General features: G+C 36.0%; 1 protein-coding gene across 4 annotated transcripts in view; it reads right to left on the bottom strand.

Moving 5' to 3' along the window:
* Window positions 1-20,703, bottom strand: part of SPOCK1 (SPARC (osteonectin), cwcv and kazal like domains proteoglycan 1) — a 1,031,033-nt gene that overhangs the window by 2,172 nt on the left and 1,008,158 nt on the right. For all 4 annotated transcript variants that reach the window (XM_074213490.1, XM_074213491.1, XM_074213492.1 and 1 more), the window contains 3 exons: window positions 18,715-18,831; window positions 8,787-9,008; window positions 7,125-7,187 (listed from right to left, as the gene is read on the bottom strand). In XM_074213490.1, the coding sequence (XP_074069591.1) occupies window positions 7,125-7,187; window positions 8,787-9,008; window positions 18,715-18,831 (402 nt within the window). The remainder of the gene's footprint in view (window positions 1-7,124; window positions 7,188-8,786; window positions 9,009-18,714; window positions 18,832-20,703) is intronic.

Below are 20,703 nucleotides of genomic sequence, written 5' to 3'. Positions count from 1 at the left end.
ATGGCCTCATTTGCTCATATATTTCCCATATTGTGGAGCTATCAACTGTTCACTCTTTATCTACCAACATTCTTGATGGAGTCAAGACCTGCCATAATTCTTTGGAAAGCTTTATTTAGAATTATATGAATGAAATGCTAATTTCTTCACTCAGTCACTCACTTACTCAGTCACTCACTCACTCACTCAGTCAGTCATTTTATACATTAATGCATTCTTCATGCTAAAGGCAAAAGGTACCTTTAAAATCTGAGACAGTCTAGGAGGAAAAAAAATGAGACCATATCAGATGGCTTCAATAACCACAGGAAAAACTTTAGCTTAAAAGAGATATTTATTTACAAATTCCCAAGTAGATCTACAAAGGAGAACATGTGGTGAAATAAAAGGAAAATGAACTCACCATGAAAAACTTATCAGCAGACAGGAAAATATATATTTGTCTTAATTCCCCAGGTTGGTAATAAGCCAGGTGCTGTACTGAATCTACAGTATAATAAAACTAACTTTTTTTCTAAGCAGGCAGTAATTATAACTGATTATAATTTGTTGTTGCTTCTTCTTGGGTTGCTCTGAATGCCCTCTGAATACACAGTTATTACATTAGGAGGTTTTCCCCCTGAGGAAAATAATTTGTAAGCAAATAAATAGAATTCTTGTTTGTCAGCCATAACATTTCAATGGGTTTTAGTCTTAGGGAGAATATGATGAGATCTTTCAAATTAGGTAGAGAGTATCCTTAAGAAAAGTCAAGAATATGATTCACTGGTTGGTGAATAATAATTATGTCATGTCATTATCCAGGGCTATACACCTAGTAATGGAAATGATATATATTAACTGATAAGAAAGAAATATTTTTTCAGAAGCATTTAGATATAAAGAAATATTTTTGCTGTAAAATATATATTTTTGTGTGAGTTATATATACATATGTAAATGATGTACCCATAGTCATAGTATAGTTTTAAGATTTTAAAAAACAGAACTATGATTTTGGGGACATATTTTATTTGTTAAATAAATGTAGAAATCTATTTTATATATATTGTTTATTTATTTTATACGGATAAGGTGAGAAGAAGCATTGTGTAGTAAATAAAGAACTACACTTGGAGTCAGGAAGATTTGGGCTCTGAAATACACCTACTCATGATTTCTTACAGAATAATAGTATTTAACTACATTCATATACCACAACTTATTCAGTCATTCCCCAATTAATGGGCTCCAATTTTCAATTCTTTGCAAAATAAAGAGCTTTTATAAACATTTTTGTACATCTGAGTCCTTTTCCCCTTTTTTATGATCTCTTTGGGATACAGGTTGCTCTTGGTCACACAATAGATAAATTTCACAGCAAAGTTGGACTGGATGATCTTGGAAGTCTTTGGTAGCAGGATCCCTTTGAAACTGTAGTTCAAACTTCAGACTGTTCTACATTTGAAGCAATGTATTTCCTTTGAAATGGCTATGTACCTTTTTAATGACAGCAACTTTCATTTATAACAACTTCCTTCACACACAAACACACACACACACACACACACACACACACACACACACACAAATACAAACACAGAAGGTTCCCAAGAAATTTCCTCTTGCAAAGTCACACACTCTTAGGCAAATGGGAACCTTAGAGATGAACCACCATCCTCTGCTAGGAGATTCCTTTGTGCCAACTGAAGGAAGAGCAGAGAAAAGACTAGAGAGCCAACCTCTCTAGCCAAGGTCAGCTAGAAAGAAAGAGAAAGATGTGATTTTTTAAGATTGTATTTTGGATGGGATTTCTGCATAGCAGTAATTATCTACTTGGCGATTTACTTTGCATCAAACACAGCCAAAACTTCTTACCCAGTAAAAGTTCTCATAGAAACAGACGATCTGGGGTGGCTAGGTGGCGCAGTAAATAGAGCACCAGCCCTGGAATCAGGAGTAGCTGAATTCAAATCTGGCCTCAGACACTTAATAATTACCTAGTTGTGTGGCCTTGAGCAAGCCACTTAACCCCATTGCCTTGACAAAACCAAGCAGAAAAATGAAGAAAGAAGATCTAATAAGAAACTTCAAAACGCATCTGGTCCAGTCTCTTTCATTGAAGAGAGTAATCCCTTCCTGGTATTGTAAGGAAAATACACATATATACATACAAACAGACACACACACATACACACATCAATTGATTATTTTGGAAAGACAAACAGGTCATCTTTTGCTTCAGTTCTGATCTAGTCTTTAATTATTGAAGGGCTTTGTCTCAAACTGAGACCTGGGAAAGATCTTGACTCAAAAAAAGGGCAAGATCTACCACTGCATCTGGAGCCATCACCAGTCATCTTGACCTATATCTTGTCACTGGACTCCAAGTAGGAAAGAGTGAGACTGATGACTTTGCTCAGTTCTGCTTCATTTTAATTCTATTCACTTGCAAGTTAAGATACCACACTCCAGGGGGGTGGCTAGATGGTACAGTGGATAGAGCCCTGGAGTCAAGAGTACCTGAAGTCAACTCTGGCCTCAGACATTTAATAATTACCTAGCCACCTAAGTGGCATTGGGAAAGCCACTTAACCCCATTGTCTTGCAAAAATTAAAAAAAAAAGATACCACACTCCTGCTATCATTGGTCTTCTTCAATACCATTCTATAACAGGTAACTAAATCCAAAAAAAAGGTTGGAATCAGAAGTCATGTATTCTCTATTGACTGTAAATATTATATTTCAAGAATCAGTATGAAAAGTTACAAAGTCCTGAATTCAAATCTTAAACTCTGGAAGTTTTTCATTGTATGATTATGGAATAGTCAATATAAATCTCTGAGCTTCAATCAGTAAGACTACAAGTTACCGATGAGGTATATTATGAGCTATCTTTTGCAGAGACAGTTCACAAAATCAGAACTCAATATATTTACTTCAAATATCCCTAGTCTTCACCTTTTAATGATTCCCTCCATCCTAATAGTGGATGTACCCTCTTGGAGAGATAAGTTAGAAAGTATTGAGTCAGGTATTGTCAGAAAGGCATATGCTCAAATCCCTGGACAAGTAACAACCTCTGTGCATCAGTTCCATTATCTGTAATATTTGGGGGTTAGAGCTGACAGCCTCTAAGGTACTTTCCAATTCTATGATCATGCCTCTTAATACATTGGTTTAAGAAAAGGAATAGGGATTTTTCTTTCTTACCATTACCATATCTATATTTTCACTCTTGTCCTTTCTCCTTCAGCAACCTTTCTTCCTTTTATGTCCAGTACACAATATAGATCAGTCTATCAAGAGCTTTGTGGGTTCCAAGGTCAATATATCAACAATTGGACCATTGAGAGACAAGCTTGGAAATGTTGAGTTGCCACTAATGTGTCTGACACTTTTGCCCAGCCTAACTGGGATACTGTGGTGCCTAGCTGATACAGGAGGGGAATCATATCTATAAGGCCAAGGACTGCTGCAGAATCTAGATCCTCACCAGAAGTACTCTTTCTGATTAAATCAGACCATGGGGTGAAACAGTTCTGGAAAAGGCAGTGAGAAAAATGTCTTTGCACAACATTCCCCTCACTATTAAAAAAAATATGCTAGTCAAGCCATCATGTAAAGTATGACATGGTACTCTAGGATTACAAAGGTCAATTACTACTCAAGTACCATATTTTTTTTAATTTACCCATAGTTTACCCCATGGTTTTTTTAATTACTCATATTAAAGTTCATACTTTTGACCTTTTTTTCCCTTCAAGTATTCGATATCCATGTTCAAGAACTTGGAGATTTCTCTGACTATAATCACATATAATTACGCTTCTCCCTATCCTTCACTACTGGTAATAGGCTTAGGCCTATTCATACTGACAGAAGCTTCCACATCCTTCAGTGTTCTCCTGGGTTATTGCTTCTGATTTCATTTTCTTCCCTTCTCAATGTTAATCAGATCAACTTTATCCTGTCTTCTTTTCCTGAATTCTTTGCTCCCTTTCCTTAGGGCTAGTCAAATCCCTGGATTCCTTGTTCCATGTCACCTCTGCACCAATTCATGTGTGACTGAACAAAGTCATGCAACCTTTCTAAATGTCCCCTACAAGTGCATGTCTTCTTATCTCAATTGAGTTGTCAGTGTTACAACATAACCCTTTAACTCTTGCACTGTATGATCTTAGATTAAGAGCAGGAAGGAACAATTAAGTTCATTTAGCCCTACTTCCTCATTTTACAGATCACACCTAGATGATTTTATAGACCTTATGGATCACATCTAGAGATAGGCAGATGATTCATAGATATAAATACATGCATAGATAGATAGATATTCAAATATATGTATATATATATATATATACATATCAAAACAAAGAGAGAAAGCATTCTAATCTCTTTCTTAAGATCAGTCATTGCCTTCCAAATGGCATATTTCTATAGACATATCAAGCTCAAAATATTCAAAATTATTTCTCTTCCAAATGTCCCTATTTCTACCATCCTTATCCAGGTTTCCAACCACATAATCATACCTGACCCTGCTCTTATTCAATCCTCACTCCACCACAAACACACATACACTCACATAAGTCACCAAGTATTATCAATTCTACCTCCATAGCATCTCTCTCATCCATTCTCCTCTCTATTTGTACAGTCATTATCACTTCTCATCTAGATTATTGCACTAAACTTCCCATTGACACATCTATCTTCCCTTTTCAATCTACATTCTATGCAAATACCAAAATAATATTCATAAAACAAAGGTCTGACAATGTTACTAATATGTTCAAGAAGTTCCAGTTGTTCCTTCCTGCCTGTAGAATAAAATACACAGAATCTTCTTGGCATTTTAGTACCACACAAGCCATATGATCTATCTTTTCATATTTGTTATTCCACTTCATACAATCCATGATCTAGTCAAAGCAATCTAGTTTTGTTCCTCACATACAACATGTCATCTCCCATTTCCATGCCTTTGCAGAGGCTGTTTCCCATGACAAGATTTTGCTGTCTCTTCATACAGTGAATTAGAATCAGAGCCAAGAATAATTTTCCTAATCTTTGATTCCTTTGTAAGGGAAATGATCACATTTCAAATGCCTTTTATTTATTTGTGCTAGCTGCTTCCACACTTTTACAAGTCTGCTGGCAAACAGAGACTTGTTGTTTTGTTTATATTGTTTTAATATAAACTTTAGAATTGACAGACTTCAGCCTCTTTCAGTATATTGAACAAGGGCAAATTTAAATGATTTCATTTCAGTCTTTGGTTCTCTAGAAGCATGAGGTTCATGTTATTGAATCCCAGCTCCCATTCTCAAAGAAGTTTACCATATTTTGCTAATTCTGTGCTTCCAAGTCAACCATTTACTCTGTTGGAGAAAGGAAGATTCTAGGAAATTAAATGGAAAGGCCTTGACAGGACTCAGCATTTGCTATCTTTACTGTAGCTACAAAACAGCATGTTTGTCAGAAGCAAGGTAGAGCTCAGCTATTGGTTTACCCCTGCCCTGACATTCAGATGGCAGCAGGAGAAGTGCATCAAGCCTACATGGCTAAGGAACTGGATGACAGCTTCCACTGTATTCTACCCTCCACACATATTCCCTTGGGGAGATAGGGACAGCTACAGTAAGCTCTCTAAGGTGGAGAAAAGGACATAGGTGCAACCACCTTTCTTAGAGGAGTCGGGGGGGGGGGGCAGAGAAGGAAAAAAAGAGCAATTTTCTTTATCTTTTTCTTCCAGCAAGTCTTATAGATAAAAACAGGAAGTGTCATAATAAATAAAGAATCAAGAAAAGTATCTCAGAAATCAGCTATGCAAATTTTTATTGGGCATCAGTCCCTGAACACCTAGCTCCCTATATCTAGCAGCCTGCTCTTTTAATCCCTGCCTCTTGAAATTCTGTAAGTTTGGCAAAGATCTACTCCCTCCTCCATGAAGCTTTCCTTGATTCTTTCTGAAATTGAGCTTTTCAGACTCCCATAATAATAATAAATGATATTAAAACAGTTTTAATATTTTACAAAGAATGTTACATACATTATTCATTTTTGCCTCACAATACCACACTGAGAGGAAAACCACATGTATTATTATCCTCGTTTTAAAAATAATTCAAAGTACAGAGCAGATAGTTGACTTGCTCAGAGTCATACAATAATAGGTAGGTATTTGAAGCAGGAATTAAACTCTTCTCTTCATTTTGGTCCTTTGCAAAATACAATATTAACCGCCTACCTCTTCAACCTCTCAAAATGCACCTTACTTCTTCATGTATGTTTCTTTGGGTAATGTAGAATAATGCCCCTTATTTTAAAGTTGAGGAAACTGAAGGTCATAGAGCTTAGTGATTTGTCCAAGATCACACAATGTGTCAATGTAGGTCTTAAATTCATGTTCTTTGCAATAAAGTTATGTGAGAATATGTCATATTCTAGATATGTCCTCTATTAGACTATGAACTCCATGGCACAGTGCTAGGTCTGAAATTACGAAGACCTGAGTTCAAATATAGCCTTGGACATTCACTAGCTGTGTGAGCCTGGGTAAGTCCCTTAACTTCTGTCACAGTTTTCTCAATTTTAAGATGAGGATAATACTAATGACAATAATAACAATAATGTTGTTGTAAAGAACAAATGAAACATTTGTAAAGTGCTTTGCACAGGGCTTGGCTTGGTCCTTCATAAATGCTTGTTTCCTTCCTTATTTCTTTTCCTTCTCCTCTACTTCATTGCATTTTTTACAGGCACCTAATAAATATTTGGTGAATGAATGAATGATTCTAGAACAACTCCTTTATTTGATAGTTGAGAAAACATACCCAGAGGAGGGAAGAGACTTACCCAAGGTCACATACTCAGTTGATACCTCAGCTGGGACTAGAACCTGGATCTTCATCTTTTGCTTCTTACACTATATATTAATGGGATATGGTTCTCAATCAGTTATTCTTATTCATAGGGCTGCATTACTGGATGTGAAAAAGGGACCTATATACTTCAAAAAGTGGCATTTCCATCATGAAGTACTGGCCCCTAATTAAATAGCCATCATCATGAATGACATTACAACAGTCACAGCTGCTTTAATTACTTGTTTAAACGAGTGGCAAGAAAATGTACTCACCCAACAGACTTTTCCCCTTGCTTAGCTTCTGAATCCTGTTCATTTCATTCTGGCAAGGGAGACCTAAAATATAATTTATAAGAGTCAGTTTCCAGATGGTGTGGGATATAATCTCTAGTGATTGGCTTCACTTTTGACATGAAATATAGCCAAAAGTACACCTGGGAATGGAATTACTCCATATGCTAGTCCTGAACACTGAGACAAATTTGAACTATTATTATTCCTTATTTTTAAAAAATCCCAGCATAGGGTATTAAAAATAATATTTGGGAACTACTTAGGTGACAAGACACTTATTTCTCTATCTACCACTATCTCCAAAAGTGTCCAGAGTCTAATTTACTATTGCATAACAGATTTATTTCTTGCCAACCTCCTAAGATTTCTATCAGCAGGAGAATGAGGGTCGGGGTCCATTAGCTGAGCACTGTTAATGTAAATAATAGATCAGCTTAAAAATGGAGAAATGCATCCTTTGTCTGCCACCCTTTTCCTATGTCTCATATGGCAGAAAATATCTCATCATGGCTATTCAGCAAACTAATTCAACCCTCATGGCATTAGAACCTTGAAATAAGAAATTAGATACTACTATTAAGATATAGTAGAAAATCAGAATAGCTCCTTACTTAGATAGATTCTTCTACATACTATTTACATAGGCATTGAAATCATCCTCCTCTTACCTATTGAAGGACAAGGAGTGAAAGCCTCAAATTAGAATGGAGCTTGTGAGCATATATCAGTGCATTAAAATGTCTTTACTACACATCACTTACCAAGGCTGAATTTACCAGTCTTTCTTAAAAAACTGAACTCTTGGACCCTTAAATTATATTGTTCTTTTCTTCTGAAAAAATCTTGAAGTACTCATGTAATTTTTTGCTTATTGCTACAACATTCCCTGGGTACCATTTTTTTTTCTTTCTCTTGACTAGGGACACAACCAATATTTTTGTTAAATTACAGCAATTACATACATTCCTTGACAGATGAGGAAGAGGAGGATTAGCTCTCAGGACCAATCAGTGCCTTAGATTTTTGTCCCTCCTTTTACAACCTTGTCCATCTACATGCAAAATATAGTTGCATATATGCTGCCCTATTAAATATATAAACTTTGACGTAAGCTCAAAGATTTTATGAGGCTTTTTCTGTCTACTTGCCCATGGAGAGTAAGTAGAAGTGAAAATAATTGCACAAATTCACACCTACTCTTGGTGTGAATTTAGTTTGATAAGAAATTGTATTCAAATGGGAAGACTACATTTACAATGTTTTCAAAGAACCTTGGCAACTCATGTCATTTGCTCTACCAATAATGCTATAATAAATAAATTATTATTCTCACATTACAGATGAGAAAATGAAAACTCAAAGAGTCTGAATGATGTATCCAAAGTCACATAGCAACAATTTAGGAGCAAATCAGGGACTGATATCCTTCATTTCTAATTCTAGGTTTATTTTTTTTCCTCAATATGCTATAACTTAAAATGGAAAAAGATTTGGAAATTGATAACATGAACACATTTTAGTATAAAAAATAAATTCTATATTTCTACTCAACATCACACTGTCTTCTCTCCCTTCCCATCTCACTCCCATGAGAATATGACCAATGTGAAGGAATTATCTGAAGTCTAACCTATTTCTTACCTCCTGGTTTCTGGAAGCAATAGCACCATTCATTGTTTGAGAGTTTTCCATCTTTGAAGGAGTCACAAGAATTGAAAAGGGGTTTGAGGCATGGTTCATATTTGTCAAGATAAATGGCATTGATCTCTGAGTGATCAAGCAAAAGATCATAGTTCATATCCAGTTTGTTGAACATCCATCCGAGGGAGTCCTTGCAGATGGGCAGAATGCTGGTATCAAACCCTAAGAGATGACAGAAAAAATTTTTGGAACTGAACAAAATCTGAGCTCTCCTGATCCAAGCATAGTCCTTCACAAAAAAACCCTGTTTATTATTCAGAAACCTATAAAGACCCTCACAACCCTGACAACTTCTTTACACACACTACAAACACCCCCCCCCAACCCCCCCCGCACAGCTTTCCCCATTTGCTATGCAACAAAGAATCTACCTATAACCAGAAAATCTGATATCCTAAACCATTCCTCCCTAGGCACAAAATGATAGGAGTATATAGCTAGACCTAAAAGGAATCTCAGAGACAATTTAGTTAAACTGTTTCTCAGGAGAAGGAAGCCATTCAGGACACAAAAGTAGTATTATAGAAAAGATATGAGTTGGTGTGTCAGGATCCTCTCTACTAACTACTTCAACTGGATTCATCAATACTATCAACTTCAATAAACTTTTAACTAAAATTCAGAGTATTTTGCTATATGTGCTAGCAATACAGAGACACATAGCAAAGCAATCATCATACTCAAAGAACTTATATTCAACTTTATTTTTTATTTTAAAATAAAAGAGCAAATAAATAAAAGATTAAATAAAAGTATGAAAATCATTTGCTTTCAAAGTAAGAGAACAATTTCAAATATTCTCTCTGCAATATAATACTTTGTGTAACCTTGGGCAAAGCCTTAACCTTTTCAAGCTGAAATTTTATTGCTGTTTTGTTTTTAGATGTAAAAATGATCTCTAGGGTACTTTACAGCTAGAGTTCCCTAGGTCTATCACAATTTATGCATTATCCATAAATCAAACTTTTATAAATCAAAACATTTCAAAATCACTAGGCAGGCACACTGTGAGAATTTCACAGTGAATGCCTTTATAAAGTGAAGATGCTCCCTACTATCACCATGATTGATCTCTTGTGTAAAATCTAGATATTCATGTATTGAGTTTGCTTAAAATGGGATACCAGTTCTGTGGGGGAATACAAATCCATTGGTTAAGGGTCATTAAGAACAAGGAATGAGAATTCTTCATGCTTCGATATTTTGAAGTGAGAGGGGGTTTACCAGTGGGAAGTTTATCTATTTGCTTGAAAACTACATGGTTGCAGAAATATTGATCTCAAACTCACCTGGGGAAGTAACCAAACCTAGACAAACATGGGAAAATGGGGATATATGATAAATGAATATCATGATTTACACAAGAAATAATTTCCAACAGTTGGCAAAATTAAAAGTCTGAAATTATTTAACTCTTCAAAAGGAAAAATCCCATGAATAATGGGTTCCCTTAGGAAATATATTTTAAACAAATATGGGATGTCAAAGCTAGCAAAGATCTCACTGGTCAGGGAGAGTAATTGATTTGCTCTTCTATCATCTCCTTAAGTTCTTGATATGAGAGCCAAATCAATTTAGAAAAAGTTATCATCTGCAACTGAAAACAAACCATTCCTAAACTGGTTTGGGGTAAATGCCTCATGATAGTAGTGAAAGCATAAAGCTTTGCTAGGAAGGTTGATTTATCCCTTGAATTCAGGGTTTCTAAGTTGCTTGAAGTAGGACAAAAGCCAAAAGACTCTCCAAACTAAGTCTGGCACTGATATGATGAATTCCCAGGAACAGAGAGCCACCAAGCTCCCTTAAAAAAGGATGCTCTCCAATTAGGTTGGAAAATGGAAGAGGTTAAAGTTTACATGCCAAGGAGAAGTTTAAGTGGCTGCTTGGACTATTAGCCTGGGCACTTCTAGTCTGGTCTGGGTGAGATAGTGTGACCAAGTCTCGAAAAACAAAGGCAAACAAAAAACCCAACCCAAAATGTTTTGATCCCCTATACAGATTAAATATCAAGGACTTTTGATTAATTGATGATTTCATTAGCGTGAAAACTCCTTCCAATACCAAACTGACTGCAGTTTAGAGAGTTGCCTAAACTCTGAGTATGGCTCACAAAGGTTAAGCAACATGCCTGCATGTTGTCATACAACTAGCAAGTATCAGAAGTGGGATTTAAACCCAAGTCTTCCTAATTCTTGAGGACTCCACTATACCTTACTACCATAGACCACTGATGTCAAGCTCCAATATAAATGGAAACTTGTGGGCTGCATATTGACTTAGAAAACTACAAATTAACATTGTCTATGTTAATTTTTATATTTTGCTAAACATTTCCCAATTACATTTTGATCTGATCCCTTGTCAAATTCTCCTTTCCCTACCATTGTTATATTAATCTATGAGTTTGACAAATATGATGCTGATTATAATCACTTAAAAAGAAAAAAAGTGCTAAATATTGTGAATATTTAGTTTGTCTAGGTAGATCTTAAAAAGTCATACTTAAAATCTAAGCTACTTATGCATTTCTCAAGAAGTAAAGAAATATAAAAATTCCAAGCCATTTTTCACATTTTGGTAGGGTAATGCCTTTAGATTTCTGAGGCTCATGTTTTCTCTTTAGTAACAGAGAGATCAAGTGTTGAGTATTAATCACTCCCATCCTGGTTCATTATGGATCATTCCACAGTACAGGAAATTTTCTTTCTTTTATATTTTTTAAGGTTTTTGCAAGGCAAATGGGATTAAGTGGCTTGCCCAAGGCCATACATCTAGGTAATTATTAAGTGTCTGAGGAAGGATTTGAACTCAGGTACAAATGACTCCAGGGCCAGTGCTCTATCCACGGTACCCCTAGCAGCACCTACAGTCAGTTTTCAAGGTCACATTCAGTAGGGGTTAAGCTCTCATTCTGTCCATATCCCTAAAGTTAATGCTAAGAAGGAAGACAGAAAGCTTTAACACAAGGACTCTAGATTTGGGAACCCAAAAATGAAATTCTGAATAACCAAAGGAAAAGTTTCAACTGGTACCAGAAAGCTCAAACAGGGCAAACATTATATCCTGATCTAAAACAAAGGCTTAAAAAAGAATATGAAAATTTTAGGTTAGTGACCTTAATTGGAATGGATTTCTCAGGAAATTCAAGAATGGATCATAAAGGAAATACTTAGTAACTATAGTGGAGAAAAAAATGCAGTGATTTCAAAGAGCCAACATGGTTTTATCAAGAACATGTCATTGCAGACTAAACTAATTCCTTTTGTGACAGTTTTACTGCACAAATAGATCAAAAGAATTCTATAAATTTAATTGATTCATATTTAGCAAAGCATATCATACTATTTTTGTGAAAAGATGGGAGGCAAGCAAATTATATTTCCAAAGAATGAAAGATTTAACATAGAAAGGGACCTCAGAAGTCAACTATTACGATCCTCTCATTTTTTCAGAGAAACTGAAACCAAGGAAGGTAGGGCATTTGAGCAAAACAAATAGAGGATTTCAGAGGAGGGTAGAATGACTCAAAAATAAGAAGTCTCCAGTGAGGTGACCAAAGGGTTTATGCTTGACCCAGTGTTATTTAATATTTTTATCAATTTGAATAAATGGTATGCTTATCCAGATTTTCAGATGACACAAATTTGGTAAGGAAAAGTAAGACTCTGATGCCAGATACTGTATCCAAAATAGGCCTAGGCTGGAAATCACTAAGATGAAACTGAATTGGGTAAAATTAAGATCTGACATGAGTTCAAAAAATTAACTTCTTATGTACCAGATGAAAGAGAGACAGTTATCGAGGAGTTTGTCTAAAAAATATCTAGAAAGTCTTAGTGGACAATAAGTTCAATATGAGTCATCTGTGTCATATAGAAGCCAAAAAAAGATAAGGTAACCTTGGGCTATACTAAGGCAGAAATCCCAGGAATAAGGAAGTGTTGACCTGTTTATACTCTACAACAGTCAGTGGACTTCTGAAGTACTGTGTTCAGTTCTGGGTGACATAGTTGAAGAAAAAACATTTTGGTAAACTCTAGTGTTTAGCAAAAGGCAACTAGGATGGCAAAAAGGTCTTTAGTTCATGTCATATAAGGATTGGTTGAAAATTTGGGATAGGATAATTCTCTCCAAGTATTTGAAACGCTGTGTCACATGGTAGAACAATTAGAATACCTTTGTTTGGATCCAGAAGACAGTCTTATTAAACAGTGAGAAGAATTGGCAAGGAGGCTTATTTAGGCATGATGTCAGGGAGATCTTCCTTAGTAGAAGAGTGATCCCAAAGTGGAATGGGTTGTCTCCAAAGGTAATGGGCTCCCTTCATTTGTGATCTTTAAGTAGAATCTGGAGAGCCACTTATCAGATATGTAAATGGGGTTGTTACTTATTATTGTTGAATGCATGGTTGCCAAAAAGATATTAAAAGACACCTCTCTCTTTACTCATTCACAAAGATAGAAAGTATATACATGTAGAATTTTACATGTGTCAGATTTTTTTGATGTACTGTTTTGTTTTACTGTTTATTTTGTTTTCCTTTTTTAAATCTTTGAATAGAGAGGAAAGAAGGACATAGAAAGTAATGAAGCCGATGTAAAAATAAAAAATTAAGAAATATATATTTTAAAATAAATATTTATTTATTCATTGACCATTGTTTTGTTTGGAAATTAGTGTATGTTGTAGTTTAACACTTGGTGCTGCCAATGACCCTTCCTCTTGCATCCCCTTCTAATTTGAGACTTCAAAAGTACTATTGGCTTGGAAATCAAATTGAACAGTTATTCAATTCCACAAACATTAATTGCTTCCCTTAATAATTAATTAATAAATATCCAGCTATATTTTCATGTGTATTAAAATTCACAGGAAATGTCAATCCAATGTTTGAGAGAGCAGATGGACATCAACCCAAAGAAGGTTAGGCTGGCAGAGCATGGAATGGGGGGCAAAGGGACCAAGGACTTCTACTGTCAGAAGGCTTTCAGTAGTTACAGCAGGAGTGGCTGCCAAAAGAAAAAAGCCTGCACTCTCCTTTCAGCTGGCTGCCAGAGAATAAAGAAAACAGTAAAATTCAGCATCCCAGAAATACCCTTCTGAAAACTCCTAAGTCTCCAGTGAAAACTTCACTATCCATGGCTTTAGAGGCTAACCTAAGAAAGTCATTTCTTTTTTTCTCCGTTGATATTAATAGCTTCAGGAGAGTAAAACATATAATAATATAATCAGAACATTATATAACAATAATAACTACAACATTTTAAATTCCTATTCAGGGAATAAATTTGATTTTTATTCATGGAGCAAGCCTCCAACATTTCAATCTGGTCTAAAGAAAAAAATGTATTTTTGTTGCATTGGGTTAAGAGGAATAGCTAGCTTAGCTTAGCACATCATTCTGACCTTTGTTGAAAGGCAGTTCAAAAAGGCCAAAGGGGCTGGCTGCCCCTAACACCCTGAGCAGCAGCTCCCTTCAAATTAGAAAGGAATTAATTGCCAATAAATCCTGAGGGAGACTGTGAAATAACTCTTTTGAGAACAGCTGCTCCTTTCATCTATCCTACAGATACCCAGTTGAGCTGGCCACATATATGATACCTAGCTTTTGAAGGGCAAACACTATCTTTCTCAGGAATACAACATCTTGACCCACCGTAAAACCTCTTAAATCATCCTTTTCCCTACTGCTATCTCTGGATTGTTTCAGGGTGCAGAGAATAATCCAAGACCAATGAAGCACTTCATAGTGAATAAGAGGAGATGGTAAGATGTTTGAATTTGGAACTCAGCACTTGGTTAGTGGTTAATAGTATCTGGCCCATGGCACCTACTCTCCAGTCAATATATTCTAGTCCTTGATATTGTTTGGTTTAACTAATGATTACATATTGTAGAGTCCTTGTGAGTGGGGACTGTTTTAATTTTGTAAGCCTACCAACTACCTGACACAATAGGCACTTAATGTGTTTGTTGATTATTATTTTTCTGTGTTGCTTTCTGGTGGTTTCCTATGGTTCTTGTCTTTCCATGAGACAAAGATAAGATTTCTTTTTTTTACCTTATACACATCATGGCAAAAGAATAAAATACAGTCATATATGCAGGTTGTGTTACCCTGAGATAACCTCTCAATGTTTTCAGCAGCTCTTTCAAAGGTATTGGGGGGTTTTTTTAGGTTTTTGCAAGGCAAATGGGGTTAAGTGGCTTGCCCAAGGCCACACAGCTAGGTAATTATTAAATGTCTGAGACCAGATTTGAACCCAGGTACTCCTGACTCCAAGGCCGGTGCTTTTATGCCACCTAGTTGCCCCTCAAATGTATTGTTGTTGATTTGTTTCAGTCATGTCTGAGTCTTTGTGATCCCATTCTGTGGTTTTCTTTTTGTTAATTGATATTTTATTTTTCCAAATATATATTATGAAAGTTTTTGAATAATTATCCATATGCATATGTATATTTTTAAGTTATAAAATTTCCTTCCATCCTCCCTTCCCACCCTACTCCCCTCAGTGGCAAACAGTCTGGTGAACATTTGTGTTAAACATGTTTACAGATTAGTCCATTTGAGGAATTAGGATCAAGAGAAATAAATACTTAAGAGACATAAAAAAAAATAAGTGAATGTAGCATTCATCAGATTCTGAAGGGTTCTTCGGTTTGGTTTTGTTTTTCTTCCTCTGTGGATAACATTGTCTATAGCCGGTCTAATAGGGTTGTCCTAGGTCTCCGAACTGCTGAGAGGAGCTGCTTCTATCAAAGTTGATCATCTTACAATGCTACTGTTAATGTGTACAGTGTTCTCTTGGTTCTGCTCCCTTTGCTCAGCATCAGATCCTGTACGTCATCCCGTGCTTCTCTAGCATCCAACCATTTATGGTTTCTTATAGAACTAATAGTGTTCCATAACATTTATGTACCAAAGTTTGTTTAGCCATCAACTTTTTGGCCACTACAAAAGAGCTGCTATGAATATTTTGGAACATGTGGGAATTTTCCCATTTTTTTATGATTTCTTCTACAGATATGTCTAGAATAGGAATTGCTGGGTCAAAGAATATGAACAGTTTAATTTCTCTTTGGGTATAGTTCCATATTGCTCTCCAGAATGGTTGGATCAGTTCACAACTCCACCAGCAATGTATCAATGTCCCAATCCTCCCTCATTTTGCGATTTTCTTGGCAAACACACGGAAGTGGTTTGCCATTGCCTACTCTAGCTCATTTTACAAATGAGGAAACTGAGGCAAACAGAGTTAAATAACTAGCCCAGAGTCACACAGCTAGTGTCTGAGACCAAGATTTGAACTGATGAAGATGAGTCTTCCTGAATCTAAGCCCGATGCTCAATCCTTGATGTTACTCAACTGCCCTACTTGCTGTTGAGTCCTTCTGACTCAAATGTTAAGTGGCAAAACAGGTAAAGTTCTGCATTAATAGAAGGAATTTCTTCATCAGGATGCCTTATGAAAATGAAATCTGTTTCTTACTTTCTTTGCATAGTGTTTAGCACACTGACACATAGGAAGAGTTTAATAAATCCTTGTAGATTGAAATCAGAGAAAAATTTTTAAATGACATCAATAATATTTTGCAAATTCTTTGTATATTACATATATTCAAAAAATCCTTATTAACCTGAACTAAAATACTGTGAATGAGTAAATGCCATGCCATAGAGATAGTTTTCCTAAATTCTCATTTTCAGAAAACAAGTCTATGCCTTAAATTCATATCTACTCTCTCTTTAATTTGATTAATCCTGGGTTTTGATGATATGTCACCCATAATTTCCAATCTGAAAGCCTAAAGTTAACATCGTAATGGTGAGAGCACATCTTCAAAACCATATTAAACAATTTAGGTTTTAGGTTAGAAAAATATCCTAATAATTAAAGTTATACCAAACAGTGAAAGGGCTCTGTATGGAGGTAGGGGATTTTCCCTCACTAGAAGTCTTCAAAACAAGGCTGGACTAGATGACCTTATGCTGGGTTCATTTTAGCAGGAACTCTTTTTTAGGTATGAATTAGAGTAGATGGGTACTGAAGACTCTTTTAGCTATGGTACTCTGTTATGCTTATATTTGGAAGATAACCAGAATTCATCCATGGATTTGTTGTAGGGTTGCATTCTGGAGATTAATGCACCAAAGTTTCTCTAGCTACCTTCCAAACATTTCACATTTAGTTACCACAAGTATCATCTATCCATTTATCTATCCATTCATCAACCAAACAATGGGCAGAGAACTGAAAGAGATGTTGGGTTAGATAAAATGGGGTAGATATAATGTTTAGATAAGGAACTATCCTTTTTCTCATGGAAGTTATACAGCCAGGTAAGGAGGAACACATCCACATAGAAAATTATAATGCACAGTGCCCCATACCTTAAGAACATTAAGGGAAGTAAATTACCAAGTAGGAAGATTAAGAATAGGTTTTATGGAGAAAGTAGCATTTTCGTTAGTCCTCACAAGGTAAAGAGGGAAGAGAGGGCATCATGGAAATAAGAAAAAGTTTAAATATATAGAGGTCTATTCTGTGGATAAAGAATAGCCCAGTCAGATATGGCTAGGCTAATGTAATTCCAGAAACTTCTTTTATCACTTGTTGCTATCCTTGGCACACTAAGATCTCTATATTATCTGGGGTAGCTCAGTGACATAGATGATTTGATGTTGACATTGTAGCCATTAGCACCTGAATTTGACTCCTATCTCAGAATTTTTTTAGTTGTATGACTCCAGGTAAGTCACTTTACCTCTTTCTGCCTAAAATGTACCTACCTATTGCTCAAAGAATAATTGTGGCCAACCAAATTATTGAGTGCTAAAAATATCCAGATGAACTATAAAGGACCTATAAAGTAAGGCTATCATATTTCCAAAAGTATGCACAATATGGTTTTACATAATTTATAAATCTGAGTCAAATCTTGGCCTTCTCTAGTTTGGGGTGGAAAAGAAGGAAGGGAGACAACTCAGAATTTAAAATGTAAGCAAAAAATAAAATGAGATAACATGAAAAATATTTAAACCTTAAAGCACCATATAAATGTAAACTATTTTTATTTTCTGCTAGGTGATGCAGTGGATAGAGCACTGGCTTTGGAGTCAGGAGGACAATAGTTCAAATTCAGATACATGTCATGTCCTAGCTGTATGACCTTAGGCAAGTCACCTAATCCTGATTGCCTCACATTCAGGGCCATCTTCAGTTATCCCAATTAATATCTGGCTATTGGACCTAAATGATTCCAGAGGAGAAAGCGAAGCTGGTGACTTAGCACAGCACCCCCCAACTCAAATTCAATTCATGTGCTTGTCATGTTGTCACCTCCCCTGATGTCATCATCTTTTTTGAGAAATGAAGGACAAAAACCAAGAAATTTACTCCAGTTTTCCTAATCTCATTTTAGGCTAGATAAACTCAATATCAGGGGAAAAAATCTCTCATATATTTAATAATTGGAACTGAAATGACATGGATCCTGTTTCAATCTGAAGCATGGTATTACATAGTCCACATTGTAAGAACAGCTCTTGCCAGATCCCATAGTCCAGGCCAGTGACAGAGTTATCTTTGGTGATCTTCCTGGTTCAGAGAAAACCCAGATAAGGTATGAGCTAATTAATAATGATTTAAACTATCACTACACTCAGAGTATTTCAGTTTAATAGGATATACTGGAATATCCAAAGACTCTAAGGCAGGTCTTCTTTTTACTATGCCTTTATCAGTATTATATTCAAATATTTCATAGTATCCCTAGCATATGAGGGGCAGTTATTACAGTCTTTAAGTTGTAAGTTAGGATCCAGTTCTAGATCACCTATTCCCATAAAAAAAAAATCTAGTCTTACTGCTTTGTGTTGGGTCTGAGCTAGTGGGCTTGATGACATGATTCGCATCTTCATGAAGCATTCCAAACCAATCTTTTAGCCGAGAAGCAAGATTTCTCAATTCCTTGTCTGTGCAGCCTACAGAGAAACACAAAGAAGATTATGACATTAAATTGTTCTTATACTTTGACCCAGATACCCACTACTAGGAATATCCCCCAAGGAAATAAAAAAACAAAAATAAAGTTTCCACATGAGTCACCTTAGAAAAGTCATTTAAAATCCCTGGGTCTCTCTCTCCTAATCTTTCAAAGGAGGTTAGATTAGATGACTTCTAAGGACCTTTCCAGATAAAAAAAAAACTAATTGTGTTCTTGATAGCCATGAGGAATTCAGAGAAATATGGAGACCATTAAATATGAAATGATACAAAATCAGGTAAGCAGAACCAGAACTACAATATACAGAATGACTTTAATAATATAAATTTTTGAAAAAATTAAAAAGAAAGTTGAATTCTGATTAACTGTGACTAATTTTGGACTCTGAAGGACAAATGACCAAATGTGCTTCCCTCTTGTCACCAAAGGTATATGCTGTCAAACAAAGTTATTAGTTGTTGCTAACCTGTTTTTTTCTTTGTTCAAGGAAGGAATCAATGAAGGCAGAATTAAGGGGAAATGAGTATGAGATAAAATAAAATGGTATCAATAGAATGTAATAAGGCAATCAGGGCAGGCATCACCCATTCCTACCACTGTAGTTCCAAGTTCATGGGATCCTACTGCATGGGAGCTGCTTAGGACTGTCCTGCATCTTGACCCCTTCCAATGGACTGTGTGCTAAAAGCAAATCCAGAATCATTTAACTCCATCCTTGGGGGTTATTGATTATTCATAAATGTGCAGGGAGAACTCATTAAATAGTATTAAAAGGAGAAATAGCTGCCAATCTTTTTTTCTTCTTTTTTGAGCATATTGCTTAAAAGTCTGTCAACTCTCCTTTGAATTCCCATTGGAGGCAGGGGGTCAATATCTTTCTTTCTTCTCATTTTCCTTGAACTATTCAAAGCATCTATTGTACAGAGCAACGTGTACATATGCTGGCATGAGATCTGGATCTCAAGTCTCTGTCTCTCTACTAAATCTTTACTTCATTGAGCTCAGCACAGACTTCATTGAGCTCATGATATCTGGAGTTACTGAGAGGTCCACTTTCTCACAGCAGGTGGTGCTTCCTATAGCCAGATTCTTCTCATAAGAAAAGAAGGCCAGGATAATGAGCCAGGCATGACTGCCTGGCCAGAAGATATGGGCCATGAGTGATACTCACAGCCTACAGTTGAGGGTGAAAGTGAAATCTGTACAACAGTCTCATAAGTCTCTAAGGAATAGTGGCCTCTTTGGTAGAACATAACAGAGGTGCTGAGCCTCTATGAATCTCTTGAGTGCTTCACAGATATTTTGAATCTATTTATAATCTTCCATGCATCCAACATTACAGGATATTGTTTCATGTTTTAAATATTTGTCAATGCACAGTTTATAAGTCATTTATGGTGTAAACATTTCTTTTAGGTGGAAGAAATAACAAATTTACTGTATCTGAAGTCTACTATCTTAGTACATTAAGTAACTTTTCTCCAAGAGACACTGTTAACTCAATCTAGGGTAATCATAGAATGAGTCATATCCAAATTTTGAGATTTCCCTAGAGTCCTGATCCCACATGGGGAAATGAATTAGAGAGGGTTCGAGAAAAAACTGGCCCTTTTAGAGTTCAGGTCCCTCATGATTGAATCAGTGGGGCCTTTTTTCAGGAGACAGATAATACCTCCTAGTCAAAGTCAGAGGTTGAAGACTATTACAAAAGCAAGAGTCTGTTCTTATCCACAAGGTCAGCTTTCCACAGGCACCAATGCAAATGTAATAAAGACAGGGGCAGCTAGGTGGCACAGTGCATAGAGCACCAGCACTGGAGTCAGGAATCCTGCCTCAGACACTTAATTGC

This window comes from Macrotis lagotis, chromosome 1, assembly GCF_037893015.1.
Source record: "Macrotis lagotis isolate mMagLag1 chromosome 1, bilby.v1.9.chrom.fasta, whole genome shotgun sequence".
Lineage (NCBI taxonomy): Eukaryota > Metazoa > Chordata > Mammalia > Peramelemorphia > Peramelidae > Macrotis > Macrotis lagotis.
This window is presented reverse-complemented; position numbering and strand designations above follow the sequence as displayed.